This window comes from Phalacrocorax carbo, chromosome 1, assembly GCF_963921805.1.
Source record: "Phalacrocorax carbo chromosome 1, bPhaCar2.1, whole genome shotgun sequence".
NCBI classification, from domain to species: Eukaryota; Metazoa; Chordata; class Aves; order Suliformes; family Phalacrocoracidae; genus Phalacrocorax; species Phalacrocorax carbo.
Window position 1 is genome coordinate 106,104,857 of NC_087513.1, and position 24,980 is coordinate 106,129,836.

General features: G+C 40.6%; 1 protein-coding gene across 5 annotated transcripts in view; it reads left to right on the top strand.

Moving 5' to 3' along the window:
• The window catches only part of ROBO1 (roundabout guidance receptor 1), a 742,850-nt gene that overhangs the window by 403,990 nt on the left and 313,880 nt on the right, over nt 1-24,980 (top strand). Inside the window, exon 1 of one of the 5 annotated variants that reach the window (XM_064469741.1) lies at nt 16,953-17,414. The exons of the other annotated variants lie outside the window; for them this stretch is intronic. Within the exon in view, the coding sequence (XP_064325811.1) occupies nt 17,360-17,414 (55 nt within the window). The 5' untranslated portion in view covers nt 16,953-17,359. Of the gene's footprint in view, nt 1-16,952; nt 17,415-24,980 lie in introns of those variants that run through there. 5 annotated transcript variants of the gene reach the window in all.

Consider the following 24,980-nt stretch of genomic DNA (forward strand, 5'->3'; position numbering starts at 1 on the left):
AGCGTGTAAAGGAATGGATTTGAAAGAAGAAACAGAGAGACAGCAACACATATGTTTTCATAACAGCACTTTCAACATTTATCTAAAGAGCTTTGGAAGAATTTATCTATGGCTTTGAAAACAAGCAGTTATGATTAAACACTTGCTTGGGTGTTAAAACTTAAAAAAGATGTGAAAACAGAGTAAAGCAAGAGGCAGCTTTATGTCATCATCATCATCACACTTCATAGGTACCGTACAGAACATGGCAGAACACAGGGAACTCTTCTGGTTTCCATTGAAAATAGCTAGATTTATTATTCTTCTTCACCTGCTTAGTGTCTATGTCTAGCATGTCTGGAGAATAAGGCTTGATTTTGATGCTGATATTTTACATAGATTCCCTACAATTTCTCTCTCATCTTCACAAATTCCAAAGGAAAATGCATTTTCCGAAACAGGGCAAAAGAAGAAGCAACATTGCCCCGATAAAGGATCTCCTGCAATTCCAGGGCCATGAAAATAAAGTCATCCTAGTACCCTGTTTGCTTTGTTAGACTGTTGATGCTACTTTTGCACATTGACAATATAATTTCTGTCAGCCAAGAAGTGATGCAACTTTCTAGACAAACATGAAAAGATTTTAGACATGAAGAGATTTTACACCTCTAATACAGACTGTAGGACAAGATCTTAATTGCACAGAGCTCCTTATGGTTTCCTTCTGAAATACAAGAATGGATAAATGACAAAGGGGACAAAGCAGCACACACATTGTGTATATGTAAGGCTCAGCAGAAATCCTTTACTACAGCTTGAGCACTTTCCTCTTGTACTGTAAAAGTGCTAGCCAGGGAAACGTAGTTGTGTTTGTTTGTCCTTGCATAATAGTAGGAGAAATGTAATGGTGTTAAAAGAAACTGCAGAGTAATTACTCTGTCCCTTTCTTATAGCCACTTCAGTTTTTAATTAATTTATGTCTGCAAACAGCTGATTTAGAATTGTCTGCAAAAAAAATCAACGAAACGGCTTCATTCAGATGATTCAGATGACTGATGATTCAGCCAAACCACTCAGATTCAGGGGTCTTAGTAAGAAGTTTCACTATTTCTTCACAGACCTTGTCTACAGCAGAGACTCCTAACTCAAAGACCTGTGTTAAATATATCTAAAGCTAGATATAGACGATGCCTTTGTTTGAACATCTGTTCCAAGTAGAACAACATCCTTCACTCAAGTGGACCTCTAGTACTACATGTAAAGGTTGGATTTATCTTGCCAGGCGTATGAGAAGTTGTTAGGTCAAGTCTAAGCCAATCATGCATGCCTCTGCAGTAAGAGGGCAAAACCAGGCACCTCCAGAAGACGATTCATCGGTTCAAAGATAGGTGTTAAGATCCATCCGTTTAAAAGCCTCTGGAGTTGCGCATTTCTCTGTGTTGCCTGTAGATGGAATAGAGACAGAACTAGGTTTTAGACAGCCGACCTTCTGTGAAACACTCTTCTAAATCTGGTACAGAGAAGTCATTACTGCAGAAAAGAAAATGCTCTACAAATTTACACTTTTGCTTTTTGCAAAACTTTTGAAAAACATATGATTAAAACAAATTATCTTGGTATTTTCTGTTGGAGGTAATGACTGATATTTATGTTCAAGGAAAGGAAATCTGAGTTCAACAGGACAGGGTCTCCTTTAAACCCTGGGCTCCACAGAGCTGTACCATATGTGATGCTGCAAAGATATCAAAGGTTGTGAGTTGGAAGACTATACAAAATACTGTCAATACAGCTTTTTTGCTCAAGTAAGTTTCCTCCACTATATTCTGTAGTATCCGTAGTGTCGCTACTACAGCATTTCCACCTGACTGTTTCTAATGCATGGAATAGGAAAAAAAACCCATGCGAGGGGAATCACCCCACTGAGAACAGCTCTTATTCTCTATATATTCTGCTAATTCTTGGGAACGGTGATGGCATTTGAAGCACCATGGTAACTTCTCTAATATTTATCTATTTTAGGAAGCAAAAATCGATTCTAATTTTGAGACCATAATCCATTTAAAGGGAGTTTTCCCTTGATTTTAGTATAAGCTGTACTGTAAACCTAACACCACTGAAATTTTTGGTAACATTACAGTTACATGATTTCGTAGAGTTTCATTTCAGACAAACATTTTCCTACTCAATGTAGGAATGTATTCTATCCTGGTTTTACCCTTTTCCCCCTGCCACCAAGTCCCACATCAAAGCATTCCAACTTTACTGCAAATCAGTGATTTGAAATAAACGGAATCTCTCATTCTAAAATAGGAGAAGATGAGAAACCCTCTGGCTTATGGCTGTTGCCTTGATTTAACTTAAAAATTCATAGCCTGCTGACAAATGCCTCCTTGTCTAATGGTGTGGCTGTAAGTTGTTTAGTAAGTTGCAAAGTATATGCATTTTTACAAATAAAGCTTCTTTTCAACACTATTTGACAGCGTAAAACTAGGATAACGATATAGAAATATAAACCTTTGTTAATGTTATACCTTCGAATAAAACAATTCTTTGGATCCTAGTCTTAAAAATGCTGCAGCGGAAACATCATACAATCTGACCATCATCAAACATTACCTGATGTCACTTTATACTTCAAATAGTTCAACTTGACAGCCTGTTTGGTTTACCCTTTGCTAAGATGGAGGCTTTACCCTGAAATGACCTCTTTGGCTTTGCAGTGAATTGTTTTAGTAAACAGATGGATCATTTGACTCAAAGAACAAAACCTAAAATATTCATTTAGGTCTGCAAATCATTTCTCTGAATGAGATCAGTAAATTCTAAGTGCCTGAGGCTTCAAACCTTTCAGGAGTTGGAATTCTGCATGAAATTGGGTTGTTAGTGCCTTGCCTTTATTTTATGTGATTTATTCTTTGTACTCCATGAAGCTGCATACTAGAAAACCTTTAATTACTTATTTCATGGAAACATTTGAGGAGCTGTATTTGTTTCACTTTATTGGTGGATTTGCTGAGCAATGTGTGATTGTACTTAGTACAACTCCGTCACATATTTAAATGAAGGATTTGTTTTCCAATCTCACTTGTAATCTGGTGAAGACATTACTTTATTGAAAGATACGAAAATTCCCTTAACTTTTATAATTAGGAACATGAGTGTAATCAACTTGCGCTGTAGTCTCGAAACCACTAACTGAAGAGGTGTGAAAGCAGTAACTCATTCCCATTTTGTGGGTATAGACTATCGTGTTTTGGATTTCTGTTCATTTTTGTCAATAGAATAGAAATCTTTTGCAAGCTGTGGCGTGGTTATAGTTGCAGGCACAAATAAAACCTTTTAAATTAGTTGTAGTATATAAAATCTTTAAAAGACTGATGTTCATTTTCTAGATAATATATAGTTTAGTATCAGTTGCATGATTGGTAGCATTTAAGATAGAAAAGACCACTTGATTAACAAGTATGATCTTATAAAAGCCATTTATATTTCACCCATTTAACCCCTGTACTCGGCTCCATAAGGTATGCTTGTTTTTGCTTAAGGCTTCCAGAAAAGCATCTTATCTTAATTTGTAGGGGTCAAGAAATGAAGATTCCACTTCTTTCCTTGACTCTTCAGTACCATATTAGTATAGGGTAATAATAATAATAATAATTACAATAATAATTACAATTATAATTACAATTATAATTACAATAATAATAAGTTAGTAAATATTGGTTCCAGAAGCTGGTATCTGATTTCCAAAGGAGAAATCTATTTCATATGTCTTACTAAACTTGTTAACAGTTTGGCATAAATTCACCCAAAAAGCTATTCATCTTTAGTTATTTTTTTCTGTAGGTAAAAATACAATGCTCCTAGTTTTTCCAGCATATGACAGAAATAAGACTTTCACATTACTCCAGAAGTCATGACCTCAAGCCTCATGAGGTAGAATTGCTGTGCTCTTTCTTGGACATGGCAGTGTTTCAGACTGCAAATGTTTGAAGAATGAGTGGACAGAACATAAATATTTTGTTGTTATTTTGTGTATGGACCTGGATCCAACTTAATGATTATGGAATCTCAGTCAGACTTGAGGGATTGTCACCTGTGCAGCAATAGAGCATTAAAGAGACAAGGCCTTTCAGTTTTCCATTCTGCCTGTTGCTGCTAGCATGTGCTTGATTGTGAGACGCAGGGAAGATTGCTATGCCACGGAAATGGCTGCCACCCCTGGAACAGCTTAAGTTTACTCTTTACCAAGACAGATTTTTTTTCAGAATGAGGCCATTGCTTTATGAAAAATAGCATGGCAAGCATAGGTGCATTTGGGCAAGGATATTACGATTGCTATACTTTAATTACTTGTTAAAGTGCCACAACAATCTACATAAGTCTATGTACCAAGATTCTAGAAATAAGTCCACTCCTCTCTGTAAGATGGGTTTTCCACTGTGTGCTTGCTTTAGTCTCTCCACTATTCAAGTGAGAAATCAGTGTCAAATCAACAGGTTATCCTGAATCCATAATAAAACAATATGCTATTTCTTCAAGATGTCTTGTTTTAGCCACTGGGCACAATACTAACCTCTTTAGTAATAAATGTTTATATATAATTGGGACTAATATTACCTGTAATGCATTGTTTAATAGAGAAGAGATAAGGGACAGTTCAAGAATGTTACTTCAGTAGACTACATTGCACAATGTCTTCCAGAAAAGCAATAACGTAAATTTCACAAAGGCTAGGCCTCACATTATTTCACTGATAAGAACTCTGGTAACTGATCAAACTATTTTTTGTAGTTAGTATGTTAAGTTTAAAACCTAAACCCAAACAAACAAAATAAAAACAACTACAATCCTCATCAGAGCAAAGCAGATTTCAAAGTCAACTACATTATGCTATTTAAAACTTATCTCCGCTGTTGTCTTCGCTGTGGCTTAAATAACATGGATAATCAGAGATATGGCAAATCATTAAAATGTTGGGTAAGAAAACAGATGGACTCCAGCTTTTGATACATATCTGAAAAGTGGCAGGCATGCCTCCCACACCTGCTCTCGGGCAGTGGGTTGTCATCCCAAGCTACTGCCAGCTTAGGATGAGGCAGATCCAAGAATCTAAAACCCTCTAAGGATTAGCCTAAATCTACACAATAGTCTTGAGTGCTAATGTTTGCCTTTAACGTGTTTATTAGCACATCTACATGTATTCATCTTTTGGATCCAATGCCACTGTGTCACACAAAAGCAGAATGTTTTTGCCATCTGAAAGGATGTTGTGTCAAAACAATAATCTGTCAGCTCTTGTATAATGATTTCTCTCATTAGAACATTTTAGACTAATCAAACCCATATTTCTGTTGCACTAAAATGGTCCAGGTTTTGATTGTGAAACATACTGTGTGCTCAAACATGGAGGAGAGAGGCTGGTTTTGAACAAAAGCAGCTCTCCAGAGAAATGCAAGTCCAAACTGTAATCAAGAAAATCCTTCATGTCTCCTGTTAATTGGTGATTTGCCCTGCATATCTGATGGGAAGATTCATGGCTTCAAGCTAAAATCTCTTTCAAGGGATTCATAATAAAGGTTTAAGGATGGGATTTTCAGGAATACCGAGGGGAGTTCTTTCAGTAGCAGTTGAACATCCCCCTCTGCAAAGCACTTTTGAAACTCTCACTCATGTTTCCAAGATGCCAAATTCAGGCCACGTTTGTAATTTTTACTCTGTGCTCAGAGAAAACTGAAAGACAAAACCAAGAACATCCTAGACCTTATTTTCATCAGTACCCTATCTAATTAAGACCATTTTAACCAAGCCACTATGAAATACATACTTCAAATAATATGGCACTTTAACAATTATGACTTGATTAATCTTGCTGCACAGGAGATGCTTGTGTGTTTGATATTTATTCACAGAAAGTATTAATTAACTCCTTGGGTATGGGTAGCATCTCACTAAGCTTTCTGTAAGACAGTAGCAAGTTGGGAAGGAAAAAACTTAAGTTGATTTTCAGTATTTCCTTCCTTCCATCTGTTCATGCCATAAAAGTATTGAAGCAGGATTCTTCAGTATGTGTATACTTAACTGTTTAAATTGTCATTCCTATTTTCTTAAAAGCTATTCAGACTATTGACCAAGAATATCATGTAAGTCCTAGTGTATATATTCTGTTCCTTGTTTGAACAGTGGCATCGGTCTACAGTTATTGTCATGTGTTGGCTGGGTAAAATGTAAGCCAAGAGCTTTGAAATTCCATTTGAAATACTGAATTCTAACATGATTATTCTGATAAGAATGTCACAGTGTTGATTTGCTAATGCAGATTTAACTCCTTGCAGTTAAATGGACGCCAGTTGATGCTCTTAATAGTTTCTTCCTTTAGGCCTGGAATTTTTCATTGATTTCTGAGAATTTAGCAAATATTCTTTCTTGAGAAACCTTGAAAGGTCTTGACAGCTTTGTAAAAAGTTTATATCAAATTTGGTACTGTTTAAGATCAATTTGGCTGTTTTTTACTTAAAAGCCTCTTACAGCATCTCACTAGCTTAGAGCACTGGTAGAAGTTCATAGTGGTTTGAGCCCTCAGCCTTTACACCATTCTTATACCTCTTTAGAATCACCTAAAATGGAAATCTAAAGTGATTTTACCAGCTTAATACCAGCAGAGGGCATTACAGCATAGTTCACTAAAAACTAAAAACTTTTTGGAAACAATCCAGATAAGAACAGACAAAGTACACTGGAGGTTTGATAAGGACTTTACTGAAAGACATGTAGACTCTCTAATGATCACATTGAACTGACTGAGAGGACGTCCCCATTTAATAATAAAAATCCGGTTTTTAAAACCTCATTTGTTTCTTTAAATCAAAATCCAAATGTTGCAACACAAGTAATATAGCATACCAAAATGCATTGCAAAAAGTAAGCATGTATATTTTCTTAAAAGTTGGGAAGCAAATTTTAATTTTTAAAATTCTAAATCAAGTTGTTTGTAAAGAGAACCAACTGAATATGTTTGAATGAAACCTCTCCAACTTCTAGTCAGGTGAATAGTTTCCCCTACCAGTTAAGAAGAGGTCCCTTGGTAGTACCACATTTTCATGGCAACATGCAAAGGTTCAATATTGCAAACCCTCTCAATGCCAAGGCAATCTCCCCTGCCCTGAGGTTGTTATCTCTATGTGAGATTATCAATTTTAAATACACAGAAACGACAGTTTACCAGCTCTATCATTAGGAAGCAACATTTAAAAATGTCAGTTGAGGCTAAAACCAAAAATAATATATTAAATTAATAATGCAAAATTATTGGGAATACTTTTCTAAGTGTGTAGGTGTAGGTGTAGGTGTAGGTTTAGAATGAGTGTTTTGGTATATAATGTATGTGTCTTGCTGCTGCTTTTCTACTTGCCCACCTAAGAATTACAACCACAGGGATCATATGTGGAAGAGGTAGATCCCAGGTAATATCCTCTCCTGTTGTGATCTAAAAGAACTTAGCCTGAGACTTTCTTTGGTCTGAGTATTTATTTAGTCTGATATTACTATCTGAACTACCATGCTGGTGCTGTCTCCTTCCAGCATTAAGATTTAAAGCACAATTTTTTCTGTTCTTGTTGCATTCTTTGAGGTTGGCTATGAGTCCATGTAGCTCTGGCTTGCCCTCCAGCTATGTAGTAGGATGTTCATCCAGCAGTATAGTTGAGGGTAAATGGAGATAAATCGTGTCTACTCAGTAACAACTGGGGAAATACAAAGCTTGTTCATTTATATAAAAGAGAAGGGTGCAATTTTAACTTTTTATTTGAAAGCAGATTGCTGCATTTTTTAGGCCTCCTCCAGTGCTCAGCGTGTAATTTACTCTTGCATCTTTTCCATTAAGAGGCAAGAAGAGAGGAAATTGGAAGTTGTATACCTATGTGATCCTTACTTACGGTTGTGTTTTCTACTTGGCAAAACGCTGGGAAACTTGGGAAACAAATAAACCATTACGGTGTAACAGAAGTGATCCTCTGACCTGCTAAAGGCAGTCAGCACTCCACAACCTTTGACAAACATACTATTTCTTAATGCTCTTCTTTTATGCCAGTACAGTTTTTTGAGAGAGGCAGCTGCTGGCTTTAAATTAAATGACAAAATCTCCGGGAAGAAGAGGAGGAACACGCTGACGGCATGTCTACACAGTCAGGAGCAGATACTTAAGTGCCTGCTCCTCGCACACAGCAAGCCAGCTGCAGTGCAGCAGCCATGTAGCCATGTTATTATAGTAATGAGCCTGAGCTAATAAGGCCTGTTGAGACACAACCTGTGTTAGCTCAGGCTTGGCACTATGATAGCATATTTACTCAGCTTCTGGATTGGAGCTGGCGCATGTCAGGCCGTTTCAGACAGTGGGAGGAATAGTTGTGTTACTGGATGCTCCTAACTATGTAGACATACCCTGACAGATTTGTCCTTTGGGAGGTTTTAAAGGGAACACATGCAAGACCAGTTTTCTTTTTTAATTAAATATTTATCTGGGGCCTACGGCCTTCCGTCTAGTTTGTTGTTTTTTGGGGTTTTTTTTCTGTTTTTTTTTTTGTTTGTTTGGGGTTTTTTTTGTTTCTTTGGTTTTGTTTGGTTTTTTTTTATCTTTTTACTCTGAAGGTAGCCTGGCCTTCTGAGAGAAAGGAGATGTATGCAGTATGGGAGCCTGGTACTGCTGTTTTCTGCACAAAGCTGGAAGGAACTATTTTAAAATAAAATAGCCTGCTGTATGAAAAGGTGTACAAGACTTACTGACAGCATCCTCTCCCTCAGCAGCAATCCTTACTTGCCCAGCAGATTTTGTACTTTATCAGTGTCTACTACTGAACTTCACAACATACATCACTTGGGCACTTCTCACCAGAATCCAACAGGACCTAGAGCAACAGTTTTGAGAACAAAAAATATTAAAAAGTAAAAAGAAAACACCAAAATAACTCCGTGTCCTAAAGAGGAGAGAAATGCTTCTAAGGGACAGAAAACATTTAATATCGAGCAGAATAAGATACTTCTGATCAACAGAACTCCAGTCTCTGTTTTGAGGCTGAGGAACTTAACTAAACTGTTCTCCTTTTTTCCTTTCTTTCCTACCTCAAAAAGTAGGGGTAGTTTGTTTTTACTCATACAAATTTTTGGTTTTGTAATTAAACTAATATACATTTTCACAGTTCTCTTGAAGTGTGTTTTTGAGAGCTTTCAGTATGGATAAGGATTGCTGGGCTCTTTATACCTTTTCACCTAAGGCATTTTGCATGGAGTTTTAGATTGTCTGTATATGCAGAAGAGGCTAAGGCTGGGCTAGCCCTTATACACAGAATAAGGCAGTTCCACTTGTTCATTAAAACAGACATATTACAACTTCAAGCAGGGTATCAAGGCCTTTGCAAGGCCCACAAAGCGTAGTGCTAATGTGAGATTTTTGCTGTGCTTCCAGTAGCACACTGTGTCTGCTAACAGGTAGTACGTACTTCTGACACCAGCAAACAAGTGTACCATCATGGGGCAAAGACTTTCTCCTCTTCCCATGCTGGTGACACAGCACACACTGAAAAACTTCAGGGGGTGTAATAAAATATATGCTCTAGGCACTAAAACAGGATGTCTCTATCATCTGTCGTTCCATCCTTACTTTTTTCCCTTCCTCCACTCAAGGGCAGAATGTAATATTAAAACTATAGTAAGAATTTTTTTAATTAAAAGAGGTTATATATATGGAATCAGATAGGCTTTCATCATGCAATTATAAATTGTATGCTGGTTATTTAAATTTCAAAATGCAATTGAAATTGTACTGGGTGAGCTGGCTTGGGTATCTGCTTTGCATTTGACTGAGTTAATTCACTGCAGGTATTCAGTTCTTAAGTGGCGTCTGCTTTAAGTATGTGCAGTAATTCAATCAAAGAAATAAGATGGATAGTTTATATAATCCTTTTCATCTCCAGATTGCTAAGGTTAAATTTAACTATTCATGAATTATAAATGCACACAACAATCTCAAACTAATACATGTAAACCCCCTTTTTTTGATGGCCTGTTGAAAACCATGGAATAGTTCCTTCTTTTAAAATACAGTTGATGGAACCTATGGGCACTGAATATCATTTCTTCCACTTATTTGTAATCTTAAACAGAAGTTTTGTGCAACTCATTTAAAATGGTCGACTGTGGTAACATTAAACCTTTCCCAGGCACATGGGTAATTTTCTCTTCAAAATTTTGGATGCAACATTCTTACAGCCCGTCTCAGTGCCAGTAGATTCTGTGACATGAATGGGAACCCAAGGCAGATATTACAGAACAATAACACTCTGTTGAAGGCTTCACAATTCCTGGAGTAATTAAATAAAGAAAAAAGAATCCTTTCTCTTCCATTTTGTTAGTCCATTCAATGCCATTTGGATGTTTTTGCTCGTTAGCTCCCTTATAGGCAGTCCAAACAATCCACTAGGTGACACCCTCATACTCTTCCTATGTTCTGTATAGAAACAAGGAGATGGTGAGTACTGAATGGCTCATTTGTTAAACATTTAAAGCAAATACTGAGATTTCAGAGACAGGTCCCTCTTTGTTTAGCCATATCAGAGATAACACTGGTTTTGTAATAAATACTGTTTGTTGTTTGTATATAAATTACATATTAAGCAGATTAGCATTTTGTCATTTACAGGAACAAAACCACAGAGCAGAAGTTGTATGCAATATTTCCTATAATTACAATAATTTTTAAAAAGCATTTGAGCTAGTCTGCTGACTAGACTGAATAGAAAATATGCCCTTAGCACTTTTTACTGGGGGAACAGAAGGAATATAGCTTTGGTGATTTTTTTTTTCTCTCCAGTGGGGATGTGCTATAGCATCTTTGAAACAGAAATGAAAAGCCACATTCACCCTTAATATAAAGGAGTATTAAAGGATAAACTTCAATGGAATTTTGCATGTTTATGCCAGTGGTGATTTTTTCTTGTAGTTCTTTACGTTGATAACGTTGCTTTATAAACCCTTTGAAGAAAGGATCTTTTGTCATGTTGTTTTTATTCACCTAGCATAATGAGGCTTGAGGTTGTTTAGGGTCTCTATGAATTCAACATAGCAAATAAAATCTTATATATTATTGATAGTATTCCTTACTCTGCAATGACTATGAGTACTATACTAAATGTTACACACAATAAAAGACTCTGGAAGTCTGATTTCACTAGTAGTGTAATTAAAAGTAACATCAAAGAAAGAAGAGTTGCATCCCCAAATTAATGTAAATAAAAGCAAAATCATGTTAAGGCCCTAACAATCAAACACAAGAAAATAATTTCTTTGAATAGCATGTTTAGACAGTAACCAGCCAGGTCAAGAAAGAGGCAGAAATTGACTTATATGGGCATAGAAATCATAACTTTTTTTTTTTCATCATAATCATTATCCCAATTCATTATATAGCAACTGTAGATTTTCAAGCTTTTGCTATCCATACACTTTTTATATTCAGCTACACTTTACAGTGTTCCTTCTTCTAACAACTTCACTGCTCGTTTAGCCCTAACATAGAAAAATCCATTTCTTTACTACTGAAACCTGCAAAAACTACTGAAATTATACACTGTTCTGCTGTCACATATGTTTATTAACCTCAGTAGGATTCCTACCATGGGTTAGGCCTATAATACACTTAGAGGCAAATATACAATGAGAGATGTACAATTCTTGTATTTTTCCTTTCAGCTTATTAATGCTTACACTTAGAAAAAAAGATTTTAAATAGTTTTTGAGGACAATCAATTAAATAATCAAACAGATGACTTCTGTGGTGTCCTAAACAGTCTGGGAAGGAACAGCTTTTGAAATGTAGTTGTATCTGATAGAACAATGGCAGGAATATGGTACACTATTTATGTGGCTGCTTTTTTTAAATTAGTATTACATTCTGAGAGTAACATAGTGTGATACATTAATTTAAACATAATTTAGACTATAGTAGGTAAATAACTAACATTAAAGTAATTAAGAGGTTAACTGCGGGGCAGAGGGGGGAAAGGACAAACCCACAAAGGCCAGGACACATGGAATCTCGTAAGTTCCTGTGGGTGAATGTTCAGGTACATTGGCTGTTTTTGTGGGATTCTAGATTCTATATGGTTGATCATAGGAAAGCAGACCCAAGCCAAGTAGGATGTCACGCACACATGAGTGCAGTCATTCTCACTGCCAGCCTCAGAATGCTCCGAATGATAAACTCCGTGATCATATAATATACACAAGCATGCACATAGGTATCTCTGGCAGTCAGCTCCTGGAGATAACCGGAAGGCTACACAGTAGTTTTAAGATCAGGAAGGTAAGAGTCATTTGAAGTTCAAAAAGGTTTGTGGAGAGAGAGTGCAGTTAACCCCATAACATGCCCAAGACATCATATGCATACCTCTCCCTTTAGAGAGAAGTACCCTGGGATCTTTAGTACTTACAGAAATTCAGATTCTTCTGGGTAACGTGCAATACCTAATCTCTAAAAGCACATTGTCCCTTGTATCAGAGGCAGCACTGATTTCAGTCACTTTGAGGGAAGAGTGCCATCTGCTGAATCACAGCTATCAGTTCTGTAGAACCTTTTCTTTTTCTTGGAGGATTCCCAACCAGAGTCCTGTGCCTCAAAGACAGGCAGCATGTATAATTTTGTGCATAGGAGTAGCCTTTTCCCTCAGAAATTACATGTTTGTGTAAGCCTTAAAAATGGGGGTGGGGGGTGGGGAGGTAAGATTTAGAAGAAGATAAATACCAGATTAAAAATTCAGACCTTCAACGGTTGTGCATTCAGTACTACATGTAATTTAAATAAAAAGCTAAATGCTGGGAATTAGAGCTAATATTTCACTCTGATGAATGCAGTAGATGTATGTTATTGTACAATCAAATGCATACATTACTGTATTTTCTGTAGTTTTAGAATTCATTTGAAAACATGACTTTATGTCACTGGAAGTGGGCTATTTTTTTTCTGTGCTTTTTGGAGTCAAAATTATCCATTGATATAGTTTGGAGTGGAATACAATTTTATGACATTTTTGCCTTGTCCTTTTCAGATGCCACCAAATTTATCTTATCTGATTATTTTTCAGGCATTTTCACTGCATATATTACAGAATTAACACAGCAAGTACATCTGCATTTTAATACACAGAGAAGCAGCATTCCCCAGATCTGAAGAGGTTAAAGCCATACTCCTTTTCCTAGAAACATTTTCTGACAGATATATATTTGTGTGTGTGTGTCTCATATATATGTATATATGTCTCAGTATTAAGGACAATAAGGATACTTGAACAGCACACATTTTGTAAGAACATCTGCAGAATTAAAGATTATGTCAATTACTTATATTCTGATGAATTTCTGTAGGCTTACAATTTGAAGAGATTCACTCAGCTGTGCAGCTGTTATATATTACTACAATTTAAATGAATTTTAAAAATTATAATTAGAGCAATATATATCCACTCCTGGTAATTTTTTTCCGAAGAAAACACTGACAGCTAAATATTATGTTATGAAGTATCTAAGTACAAATTGCACAAGTCTTTGAAGCTCTAGTGTACTTTCACTATAGGTACCTACAGCAGAGTGACTCTCTACTTCTCAAAGGATAAAGATTTCTTTACAGTGATAGAAACAGGCTTAGATGCCTGTTAAAGATGGAATAACTGTGGCACAAAAGCTTTAAACTGTTTTACTTACGCTCACCTCAGGATCATATGGCAAGGTCATTCAAGCTTCAGACCTTTAATCACTGCTGTATTTAGAGTGTCTCTGTATCTGAAATGTGAGATTAGAAAATTAACACCCACCATAAATAAGACTTCAACACAGCATAAAATTTTACTGGCCCTTTTTTGAATGACTTAAGCAAAAAAGTGTGTGACTCTAGAAACGTACTATTCACTATTACATAGGAAACAGGCTTATCTTGAGTAGAGAAAACACTCTGGGAATTAGCTAAATGCTTGATTTACCTTCTCTCCATGTCATATATGCTTGCTGCCAGTTACAAAGTCAATGGATTAATTTATGTTGCTAGATAATACATATGTCATAGAAATGCATTAAAAATGATGTTTTTACAATTAAAGATTACAGGGAATATTGACAGCATCATATAAAAACAGGGATACATAAACATGACACTTTACAAGTAAATAAATACATTTACATATAAAATATATGTGTGTATAACTCATTTATTCCCTACAGAGTGACCGACTTGTAGATTTGTGGGTTTGCTTTTTTAACAGAAGCAATCAATTAAAATATGTAATTCAGTACAACATGAGTCTGCCAAGTATTGACACTACAGAGGGAATAAAAAACAAGTCTTCAAAATTTTCTTTTCTTCCTGGAGACTATTTAGTATAGGCTTTAAAAAAAAATCTGACTATATACTAACTGGAACAGGTTACCTAAAGAGAATATGAAATTCCAGTCATTAGAAATGTATACTAATGAGATTAAAAAATACTTGACAGTGGGAGTCTACTTACATTTGACCCTGCCTCAGAACAGGGAGGTGAAAGAAATGAACTCCTGAGGCTCATTTTCAGCCCTGCATGTGACTCGCATTTATTTAATAAAAAAAGAACAGCCCCAAACTTAATTTATTGAAATCTCAAACTTCTCACTAGGGCTCAAGGATTATCTAGGACCTCTTCACTGGATTTGCAGTGTGCTTTAATTCTGGAGGTACTGGTACATTTTTCTTTCATGAAGTGCAGAACGATGGCATGAGGTCACTGAACAGAAATTGTTAGCTAGGTACACCTTGAAGAAATCTTGTCATATCCGAAAGTACTCAGTGTTAGCGATTGCACAGTTATGATTGTTTTCTGAATGTGTTTGAAGTAGTGCACCAATTCAGTTTTTTCTCTGAAAATTAGTCTGATTGGTGTTAAAACACTAGGTTATTGTTCTAACTTTTGAGTGTTCTCATGTTTGGTCTATTCTCACCAGTTTTACTGGGCAATCTTGCCAGATTGGTTGCTGCTGATATATATATGTGTACATATACACAGAGACATTGGATATACATAAACAGGAACTTCCTTTTCCAACATAAACCAGTTTTGCTTTACATTATTGAAGATTTGTCTTTACAGATCTCACATAAAAGTGGACTAAAAGAGATTCAGTGCAACCCGCAGGACTCTGTTGTTGGACTTTTAAGTCAGTTTGCCACCCTGAGGGAGGCAAAACGGGGCAAATGCGGTGGCACACCACCACGGTGCGCTTGGACTGATGGTGGCTGAGGGCATCCAAACCTGTCTGGGTGATAACAATGTGGGGCGCATATAAATCCTGCAATGGGAAGTAAAGGAAGGTTCTCTGGCGTTTTATTACCCCATGGCAACAAAAGGCTCGTTTCCAATGGGGTTAATATAACCAACGCCCTTCTTGGAGACAAAATTTTTTTGTACATCTCATTCAATCCTCATACCCTAATGAATCAAACTTGGGAATAGCTGGAGTTTTGCTGTGAGGTAGTAGCGCTGCCATGCCTGACTTGTCAGGCAGTGATCTCGAAGGCTTACCTCCTACCCTTCTCGCCTACTTACCTTTTAAGCCTTCTTTCCCTACCACTGCCTCTCGTGTCATGAGATAAAGGCATCACGACCACCTGGAGCTGGCTGTAAGAGCTGCTCCCGTAGCTTTGCAAAGTACTTGTCTGCGCCCAGCTGCGGGAGCGAGGATTTGAGGACGCTTGTCCCAGAGGTTTGATCCACGCCTGGAGCGTGGCCAGGCCGCAGGCACTAGGGATCATCCGGCCGACCAGAGCCTCCTCGCTGCCGCGGGAACGCCAGACCACGCTGTACCTGCCCGCTGTGCCCCTCGCCAGTGCCATCGGTCCTTAGAACAGAGGGAAGGAAAATGCTCAGGTGAACCGTGAGGCGCGAGGGGCTGCCTGGCGGCGCGCAGTCGCCCCGTGATGGCGAGCCAGCCCGTCGGTAACCTCGAGGGAGGCCTCGACGTGCGTGAGGCGATTTCCCGTCTGGAGCTCGGGGTGCCGGAGACCCGACCTGGGGGTTTGTTTGCTCGTTTTCGGGGGACAACCTGAACTTTTTCCTTGACTGCTGCTGCCCTCACCTCAGACCGGTCTCTCTTTCCCTGCTGCCGGCCGGCGGGGGGAGGGGGGGGCGGGAGGCGGCGCCGGCTCCGGGCGGGGCGAAGCGGGGTGGGGCGGGATCCGCCGGGCCGGACCGGTCGTGCGGGGGCCGCATAGGTGCGGTTCCTTTAAGGTGTCCTGAGGCGGCACCAGATCTGCCGCGGCGGCGGCGGCGCGGGGAGGAGACGGAGGCGGCGGCCCCCCGGGAGGGGGAAGGGGAAGCCCACGGCAGCCGCCAGCGGCTCGACGTGACACCAGAAAGTTCAGGCGCGGCGGGCTCGGCCCCGCCTGACTCGTGCTCCCCGGCCCCGGCGGCGGGGGAAGGCCAGCAGCCGCTCCTCCTCCTCCTCGTCCTCCTCCCGCTGCTGCTGCTGTACCGAGGGCGGGCGGGGGGCTGGGGGCGTTGGCCCGGGGAAGTTTTGCTCGCCCTCTCCTTGTCTCTCCCCTTCCTTTCTTCCTTCGCCCCTCCTGTGCCCTCCTCCGGCGCTGGGGAGGGGGCGAGTTTGGGATTCCCGCGTGCAGGGGGCGGCGGCGATGCCGGGCAGGGCGAGAGGCAGCCGCCGGGGCTCCCCCGCCCGCCGCCCCGCCTGACCGCGGCCGGGCTCCGCCGCGGCCCCCGACGCGACCGCCTCCTTCCCCCGTGATGGGAGCGGGGGCCGCCGCCGCTGCCCCGCCGCCGCTCTCTGCCCGCCGCTCGTCCCGCGCCGCCGCCCGCCCTTCGCCCGCCTCGGCTGCCCAGTGACTTGGCGGGGCGCTCGGCCGAGGGCGCTTCCCTGCTCGCCTCCGCGGAGGGCGGCGGGGGCCGGTCCGTGCCCGTCCCGGCCGCGTTCCGTTACTGGCTCGTCCCGAGCACCCGGAGCCAAGTCTGGGGCCGGAGCAGCAAGTTGCGGTTGGGAGGTGGCCGGACCTCAGCTGCGGGAACTCGGGGATCTTTTGTTGTCTTCTGTCGCTTTGGATGGTCCTGGGAAGTGTCACGGCGCTGCTGAGGAAAGCCCGGGCCGGGAGAGGGGAGGCCGGCCGGAGCTGGCGTGCTGCTGCTGCTGCTGGAGCCCCGCGGGTCTGACAGCGCCCTCCCCGCAGAGGGCTCGCCCCAGGAGTCCGGCGGGATTAGGGAACCTCGCTTACGTTAAGCTTCTGTGGAATTACAACGCGGGGCTCTTCGTGTCCACCCCGCTCTTCTGGCATGAGACTGCTTGCAGGCGCCACCCGAGGACAATGATCGCGGAGTTTGCTCACTTTTACCTCTTTGGATTCATATGTCTCACCTCAGGTAACCACCGCGCGTGGGCGAGTCCGGAGCGAGGCCGTGGCGGTGGCCGCGCTCCCGCCGCCCGCCCCGGTTTGGCGGGGTTGGGGGAGGTGGGGGGGTGGGAAGCGATGCACTAGCCGGCCTCCCCGCGCCTCCCGCCCGTTCCTTGCTTCAGAACCGAAGCCTCATGGGCAGCCGGGCCGCCTTTGCCCCCGGCGCGGTGCCGCCAGCTGCCGCCGGCCAGTGGCCGCCGCGGGCGGGGGCTGCCCGGGGCTGGGCGCGGGGACCCGGGGGTACGCGGCGCCGATGCGGCCCTGGAGCTGTGGGCGCCCCGTCCCCCCCCCCCCCCCGCCGGCAGCGCCTGGGGGCCGTGTGGTGTAGCGGCGGCTGCCGCTGAGCCCCGGCGGCGGGGGGCGCCCCGGCCTCCCGCGGGAGGTGGGCTGGAGCTCCCCGGGGGAGAGGCCGCAGGTACTGTGTCCCCACCACCCCCTGGCGGTCCGTTAACGGCCGCTTCCCACTCCCAACCGGCGGGGCCGCGGGCCCACGCATGAAGGGGTTAACCCCGCACGCCCGTCCTGGGTGGGGAGCACGGCGGTTGAGAGAGGGGGGCTTGGGGAGACAGGCTTGGCTTCACCTCGGCGTGTAAAGTTTATGCACGTGTGTGAAGTGACGCGCCGGCCTGATCAATGGGAGCGGGAGAGATGGCTGAGGGGATAGCGGGGGATTAGTGGTCATTAGTCACTATTTGCGCGGGGCTTATGCGTGTTGGGGCGTCTTATCGTGCCTGTAGATTGAAGATAGGGTCGCGCTAATAGGCTATCATTGATAGGGCGCTTACGCTGAGCAAAACCCGCTGTTATAATCGCGGTGTCGCGGAATGCGATGCAGGGCTGCGTTACCGTGACTGCGGACCGGTGTGCCTACCCGTCCGCCCGGAGGCGGCGGGGCCATGGGGCGGCCCGGAGGGGCGTGAGGGCGCCTGGGGGCTGGGGCGGGGGCGGGGGGGTGTTTCCGCGTGAGCTTCCTGCTCCCCGGAGGCCGGGTTTGCCGGGCTGCAGTATTCCTTCCCGTCCTCAGCAACGCCTTTTGTCGTACGCTAAGCTACGGGTAAACGCAATATAACCTTGAGTTACAGTTAAGGCTAGTGAGGGTGCTAACTTTTCTAACCTTAATTGATTTTTATAAGTTTGATGAGAACTCCTTTGAGTCGTTAAAGTTATGGTAGCGTGAGACACCTGGTCAGTAAATGAATGAATGAAGTTTTTGAAAGACTTAAGTACACTGCCTGAAGCTTTAAGTCTTAATTATGTCACTGAATGCAATAACCTACGTCCATTTCTAGATTATATCATAAATCTAACGATTACATTTTTGCTGCTAGGTGTGAGGTTTGTTTCTGTGGCTTTGAATATGGAAAGCTTTGCATTTCTCTCTCTCAAAAGAAGGTAGCTCTAACCCTGTTTGCTTTTGACTGTGACAGTCATGCTATTTCTCATTTGCTTGTCTCTGTATTGCCTTCTTTATCTAATGGAAGAAACAACTGGAATGGGGAAGAGCCTTTTCACCACTTTGCTTGTTGTAAATCTTTCATGCTGATCATCCCTGCTGTGGAAAAGTTGACTTCATAAATGTAGTCTGTAACTCAGTTTTGTACGGGGGTATCTTTAACTCCAAGTTAAGAAACAGTTTGGGGTTTTGTGGTGGGTGGTGTGTGTTTGGTGTCCGTGTCCCCCCCCCCCCCCCCCCCATTTATTTGTCACATAAATGCTCAGTAGGGTAAGATGGATGTAAGGTGTTTTTTTTTTTTTCTTATTGCTTCCCACCCCTATCAGGATGGGGATGTTCTCTTTAGTAATGTTGATTCCAGCTGAACTGTTGGACATTAAAAAACAAAAAAAAAGAAAAAAAGCCAGGATTTTTATGGAGGCTCTTAATTTTGCTGTGTAAGCAAAGTCAGTAATAAAGATAGAGGGAAGCACAAGAGAAAAACTTTGTTCCAACTCACCAGAGGGGTTTCTTTTCCCCCTCAGCTAGATTGTGATCAAATAGTCTTGTGTCTAGAACAATGGGGATGCCAGAAACCTTTGGCAGGATGAAGTTTGAGGGCAGATGGCCTCAGTGCAGGAGGACAGACAGGAGTCATCTACAGCAGTTTCCACACTGAAATCCTTTGAGTTCTACTGACAGCTGATCTGCCTGTAAATTGATTGATCCTTTCCTCCCTTTTCCACTGAAGATTTTCACTTCCCTCACTTAGACCCAATACTGAATCAATGGTTTGCGTGGCCACACTCTAAATGGGATGTTAGAAACTTCTACTGAGAGGTGGGAAATAACTGGGGGATTGGGAGGAGGAAAACTTTAATAATAGAATGGTAAGTGGGTTAGTGGTTGTTAAAGCAGTAATTGGTAAACCACTTAGAATCTAAAACCCTAATTTTTACCGTGGTATTGCCTCTTTGCAATCCTGTGAAGTACTGTCTTTCATCTAAGCCTGTGGTTAATAAATGTTGCAAAAATGTAAATTTGAATAATTTTGAACATTGGAATATGGCAGCTTTCCTCCTTTACTCTCCCAGTGTAATTTCAATGCTTCTTTCAGTAAAGATAAGCATAAAAATTGCTTTAAGGGGTACTTCTCTGGTATGCTTGTTTTCTTGAGTGTTTACCTGCATTCTGCCTTTTTCCTCCATTTTGAGGAAGTCTGTCCTTTATAATCCATAGAGTTTTCATCTTTCTACCCCCAAGAAACAACAGCGACAAATGAATGTTTTTGGAAAATAAAAGCTTTCAGTTATCTGGCGAGTAACATGCAGAATGCTTTTGGTGGGAATAGGAATGTCAAGGTTCTGGCTTTCCACGTGTGTTCACTGCTGTAGCAATTCTCAAGGCTAAGCATGTTGCTGTGTGATGATTTCCCCCCCCCCCCCCCCCAGCCCTCCACAGAAATCTTTATATTTCTACAAGGTATTTCCTTGCATAGATGATTTCCGCCTGCTCAACATGTTTCCTCCCTTTCCTGTCTGCGCTATCCTGTACTAATTACTGTACTTCAGCTGGGATTGGTACATTTGCTCACGAGGGCTTTTCATGCTGTATGAAATAGGCAGCTCTGACAGCAGTGAGGCAGGCATGGTTTCCAGTGATTGTTCTAGCCAGTGGAGGGCAAAATTGTCTCTTGTATTCCTTCATGGGAGAGTTATCTTCTGACGGTTAATAGTTTAAGGGTGTCCATGGAGTGCCCCCAAAGTCCTTTCCAGTTGGCTAGCCTACCTATTGGAGTAAATAAATCAGCTGTTTCTTTGATATATTTTGTTCGTTTGTTTGTCTCACAAGTTTGCACCTTAAAGAGGGAAGCTTCCCTTTGTGAAATGGGGGAGTATTTCAGGAATTGTTTCTGTTCTTTTTCTGTGTTCTCTGTCTAATAGTAATAAAATAAGAGATTTAGAAAATACTACACAGCCATTCAAATGATTATGAATGTCTGAGTGCATAATCTGTAAAGCAAAAAAGTCACCCAAGAAAACATAAAACACAGGTGTTTTTACCTACCCCTAATGCATTGTGTGCTGTTGTAATTTTACTGTAAAAATCTTTAAGAAAGATTGAGTCAGTTGCTTAGAGTTGAAGGAGCTAGCCATGCTTGCATTGTGTTTGAGGACTTCAAACTAGAAAAGAAATAACCATGTTCTATGAAAGTGATAATTCCTTACTTGTGATGGAATATTCTCTGCATATCCAGGTGTTTGATGCAAAACCACTTATCCTTGTGAGTACTGATAGTATCTATGGTGATCAAGCTTGAGGTTTCTTTTCAATTTATCTTAGTGTGGGGTTTGTTACCTTTCAACTAGAAAGAGACACTTTTTCATCTATCTTAGCAGTTAATTTGAATACCTGTTTAAAAACAGAAGAGTGCTCAAGCTGACTTTTGCTCTCTGCAGTTGGCGTTGGTTGTCAACTGTTTTCTTGCTTCAGTGTCGTGTAGTCCTGAAGCAACAGGGTATTTTCATTAGCAGGCATCATCTGTAATGTTCAGGGTACTGAATTTTGGAGGATTACTGTGTACGCTCTGTAAGATTGTATTAGAAAAATGAATTTATGTGAAGGATACGCCTGAATGTCCTGCCCAAAGACTATAGCTGAACGTTCTGACTGGATCTACAAAGACAGATGGACCATTACCCAAGTGTCACTGGTTTCCGATAATATTTGTAACGGGTTGTTTAATGTCAAATATTAACATGTGATATCCACACCAAATGCTGTTTTACTATAAAATAATATAAAATAAATATAAAATTCCTTGGAAGTGATGTCCAAAGAGGTCTGATGAGGGACTAAAACCTATCTTGTTTTTGTAAGAATTAGAGAGAGAAAATATTTAGACATTCAAGATAGAGAAACCTACTGCTGTACTTAAGGATCTGAGAACCTATTCCCTCGCTCTCAGATAATATTGCCTTTGGTTTGGCACTGAAATTTAGCAAATAACTGGAGGAGTTTTGTTTCACAATCCTAAACAGGTGTAATACTATGTCTCATTAAGGGATAGTTTTGTCTAATTAATTTAATAATATGCTGGGGTTAGCAAGTCCAGTCACTTGCTCAGCTTCTACAATTTATTTTTGTTGTCATTAAATGTGTTGTGCAAATAACGGTCACTTGGCTTTGTGTCATGGTAGCTGTTTTAGCTGCTTCTTCAAAATATTTCTCTTTCGTAGTGAAGCTCAACATTGTCAACGTGTAAGACATTGTTGCAAATTTGTTGGGGTTTTTGTTTACATGAATAGTTAGGAATGAGACTTTGTTGTCAATAATCGTTAATATTTTGAAGTTATTTTTTGGTCACTAAGTTAGTAGGAACCTGATCTTTCCAAGCAATCTAAAGGGCACTTAAGATTTTTATATGCTGAGGTCCTGACACATTTTATTTGTGTATTCTGCTATATAATCACATTCGGTGGCGATAACCTTCCTCAACTTTTCACCCGAGTGCCTCTTCATAAAACTGTAAAGTAAACAGTGAAATAACTTAAGTACTGACTGAGGTGTATTTTTAGGACCAATAGATTGTGTGGAGAAAATAAGAGTATTTTCCTGTTGGTGACTAGAATCTTGACCAAGAGGTGATAGTAGAGCTACAAAGAAATACTCAAGTATTTTGAAAGTTAGAGGTGCTTTTAAAGGTATATAATTTACTAGTTTATATCTTCTTCTCATACCTTCTTTAGTAATACCTATGTAGGTCCTAATACTGCCATTTGACTAATAGCATGTTTCACACATGCAATCATCAGCCAAGTGGCATCCCTGTGTTAGCCTTAAATAGGTGCTGAATTGCTGTGGGTAGAAGGGCTTTTAATGTGAAGATAGAAAATGTCTTGTGAGAACAAATATTTTGTTCTGCAGACATGGGCCATAGATGGCAGCCAATTATGTTGAACTCGCACAGTTGAGAGTACCATGGAAAATCTCAACAGGTGAAAAAGAGGAGCAGCTGGGAAGCTCATAATGACTTCCATACTTCCATTTTCAGTCAGATGTGTGGAGTTGTGTTACTCTGTTTTTGGATTTTGTTTTGTTTTTTTTTTTTTTTTTGTTTTTTGTTTTTTTTTTTAAAAGAGCTAAGTTAATAATCAGGATACTTAAAGACTTAGGCCAGGTACTGGAAGTTAGCTTTCCCTGAAGATGATGCTAAGCTTTTTTGAAATAAGAAGGTGGTGAATTCAATTCTGGATGCCAGAATTTCTTTGTTAGTTGGCACAATGATTTAATTAGAAAAATTGTGCATTTACCCACAAAAATGATAAGATATGGTTCTGGAAATTCTGTGAAGAGATACATTCCTGGTCTGTGAGGCCTACCGTCGTATTATATTTGTGGTGTTGTTTAACACTAATTGGCCCTCAGCTAGAGGGAGAGGTAGGTAAGTATTCTCATTTAACTTTCCTGGAGTATCTATTTCAGGTATAAGTAGTAGGGGAAATGTCGTATGCTTCGATAAAACGATGAATAGAGGCTGAAGGAAAGTATGTTCTATTTCTTTCCATGTCTTTTGAAAATAAAGTGAGAAAATTATTCTTACTGGGAAAGTGAAGGAGTATATGAACAACTAATGAAGCTGAGGACTGTCCAATACTGAAAACTATTTTAGGGTTCTCTGAGATTTGTAGATATTTTCCATGCCTCTCTTGCTCTGAAGCTTAGGAAAGTTTCTGACCGAGACTGATGTGTCTGTGTATGACTGATTAAAAGAAAATAGATAAACTGACAATAACATGATTTGTGAGTCGTGGCAGGCCAGTCTTCTAATTTAGAGCCTACTTGTTGTCTGACCAGCTGCAGTTAAGGGGAAGATGCAGAATCGTCTGTCCACACCTGTGAGCAGAGAAGTTGTTTCTCATTTGCTGAGGTCAAAACAGTTTATTGAGTGGTACATCCTTAAGGTGACCTTACTGAAAGGAGGCAAACCCTGTGCTGAGAAGAGGAATAGAAAATCTTTTGCCTTCACTTTTTTTTTAAGTGGGAAGTACTGTTGTATTTTCCAGAAACAGGAACTTGGAACATTAGGAAGGAAGATCTACCGTTAATCAGCAGATAATGCACTTGTAGATCTAAATAAAGGATCAGCATGTTTAAAATTTAAAAAGCAGTTTTTAATCTTTGTGGAAACTACATTTCAGGTCCTCAAGCTTATTTATAGTTGTGTTTTGCTCCACTATCCAAAGAACTACACAGAACTAGAGCACTTTTCTATCTAGCTTTTAGGGAAATGATGTCAATGTGTTGATGCAGGAGGAGTGATGTCCTGATGGTGTAACTTGAACATCTATTTCAGAAGGTCAAATGTATGCCCAATATGTGGATTTTAATAACAGCAATAGCATTTATTTATGTTGTCTTCAACCTTGTTTTTAATGCATTTGTTTTTTATCTTAAGGGATTTTAAAATATAAATTCTATACAGTTAGTGCATAAAAACCATCAGTTTTTTGTATAAAGACATCTTAGGTATTCGTCGTCTCAGTCATAATGCTGGCATGTATAGACTACTTGTATTGGCGTATATACTTTCACAAAACAGTAAGTATGTTGCTGACGATTGCTTTCTTACTTGGCTTTCAGAGAATTTCCATAGCAAACAATTGGGTTCCGTATCTAAACAAGAGGAGAGTACCTCTTTGGGTTTGCTCACTGGTAGTAGGGGTAAATTTCACAAGGTATTCCCATTCACCCCTTTTTTTCTGCCACCAGACTTTACACCTCTAGAGGGGCATAGGGTTTTCTGTACTATGTTAAATGTTTATATTTGGTTACATTTAAGTCACTGAAAGTTAAATAAATAGAGCACTTAATGTAAATATAACATACTATAAATTAAGCTTAGCCCAAAATGGCTAGTTGAATATAAAATTGTTGAAAGGTCTGAATATTTTTTTAATCAGAAAACAAGCATTGTTCTCTGGACTGCTGCAGTCCTGAAATACATATGCTTTCTTTGAAGAAATGCATAGCCAGATATGCAAAATTATTCAAGCTGCCCTTTTCTGTTGGCAAGTGTTTGCTCAATATGGTGTTGTGTTA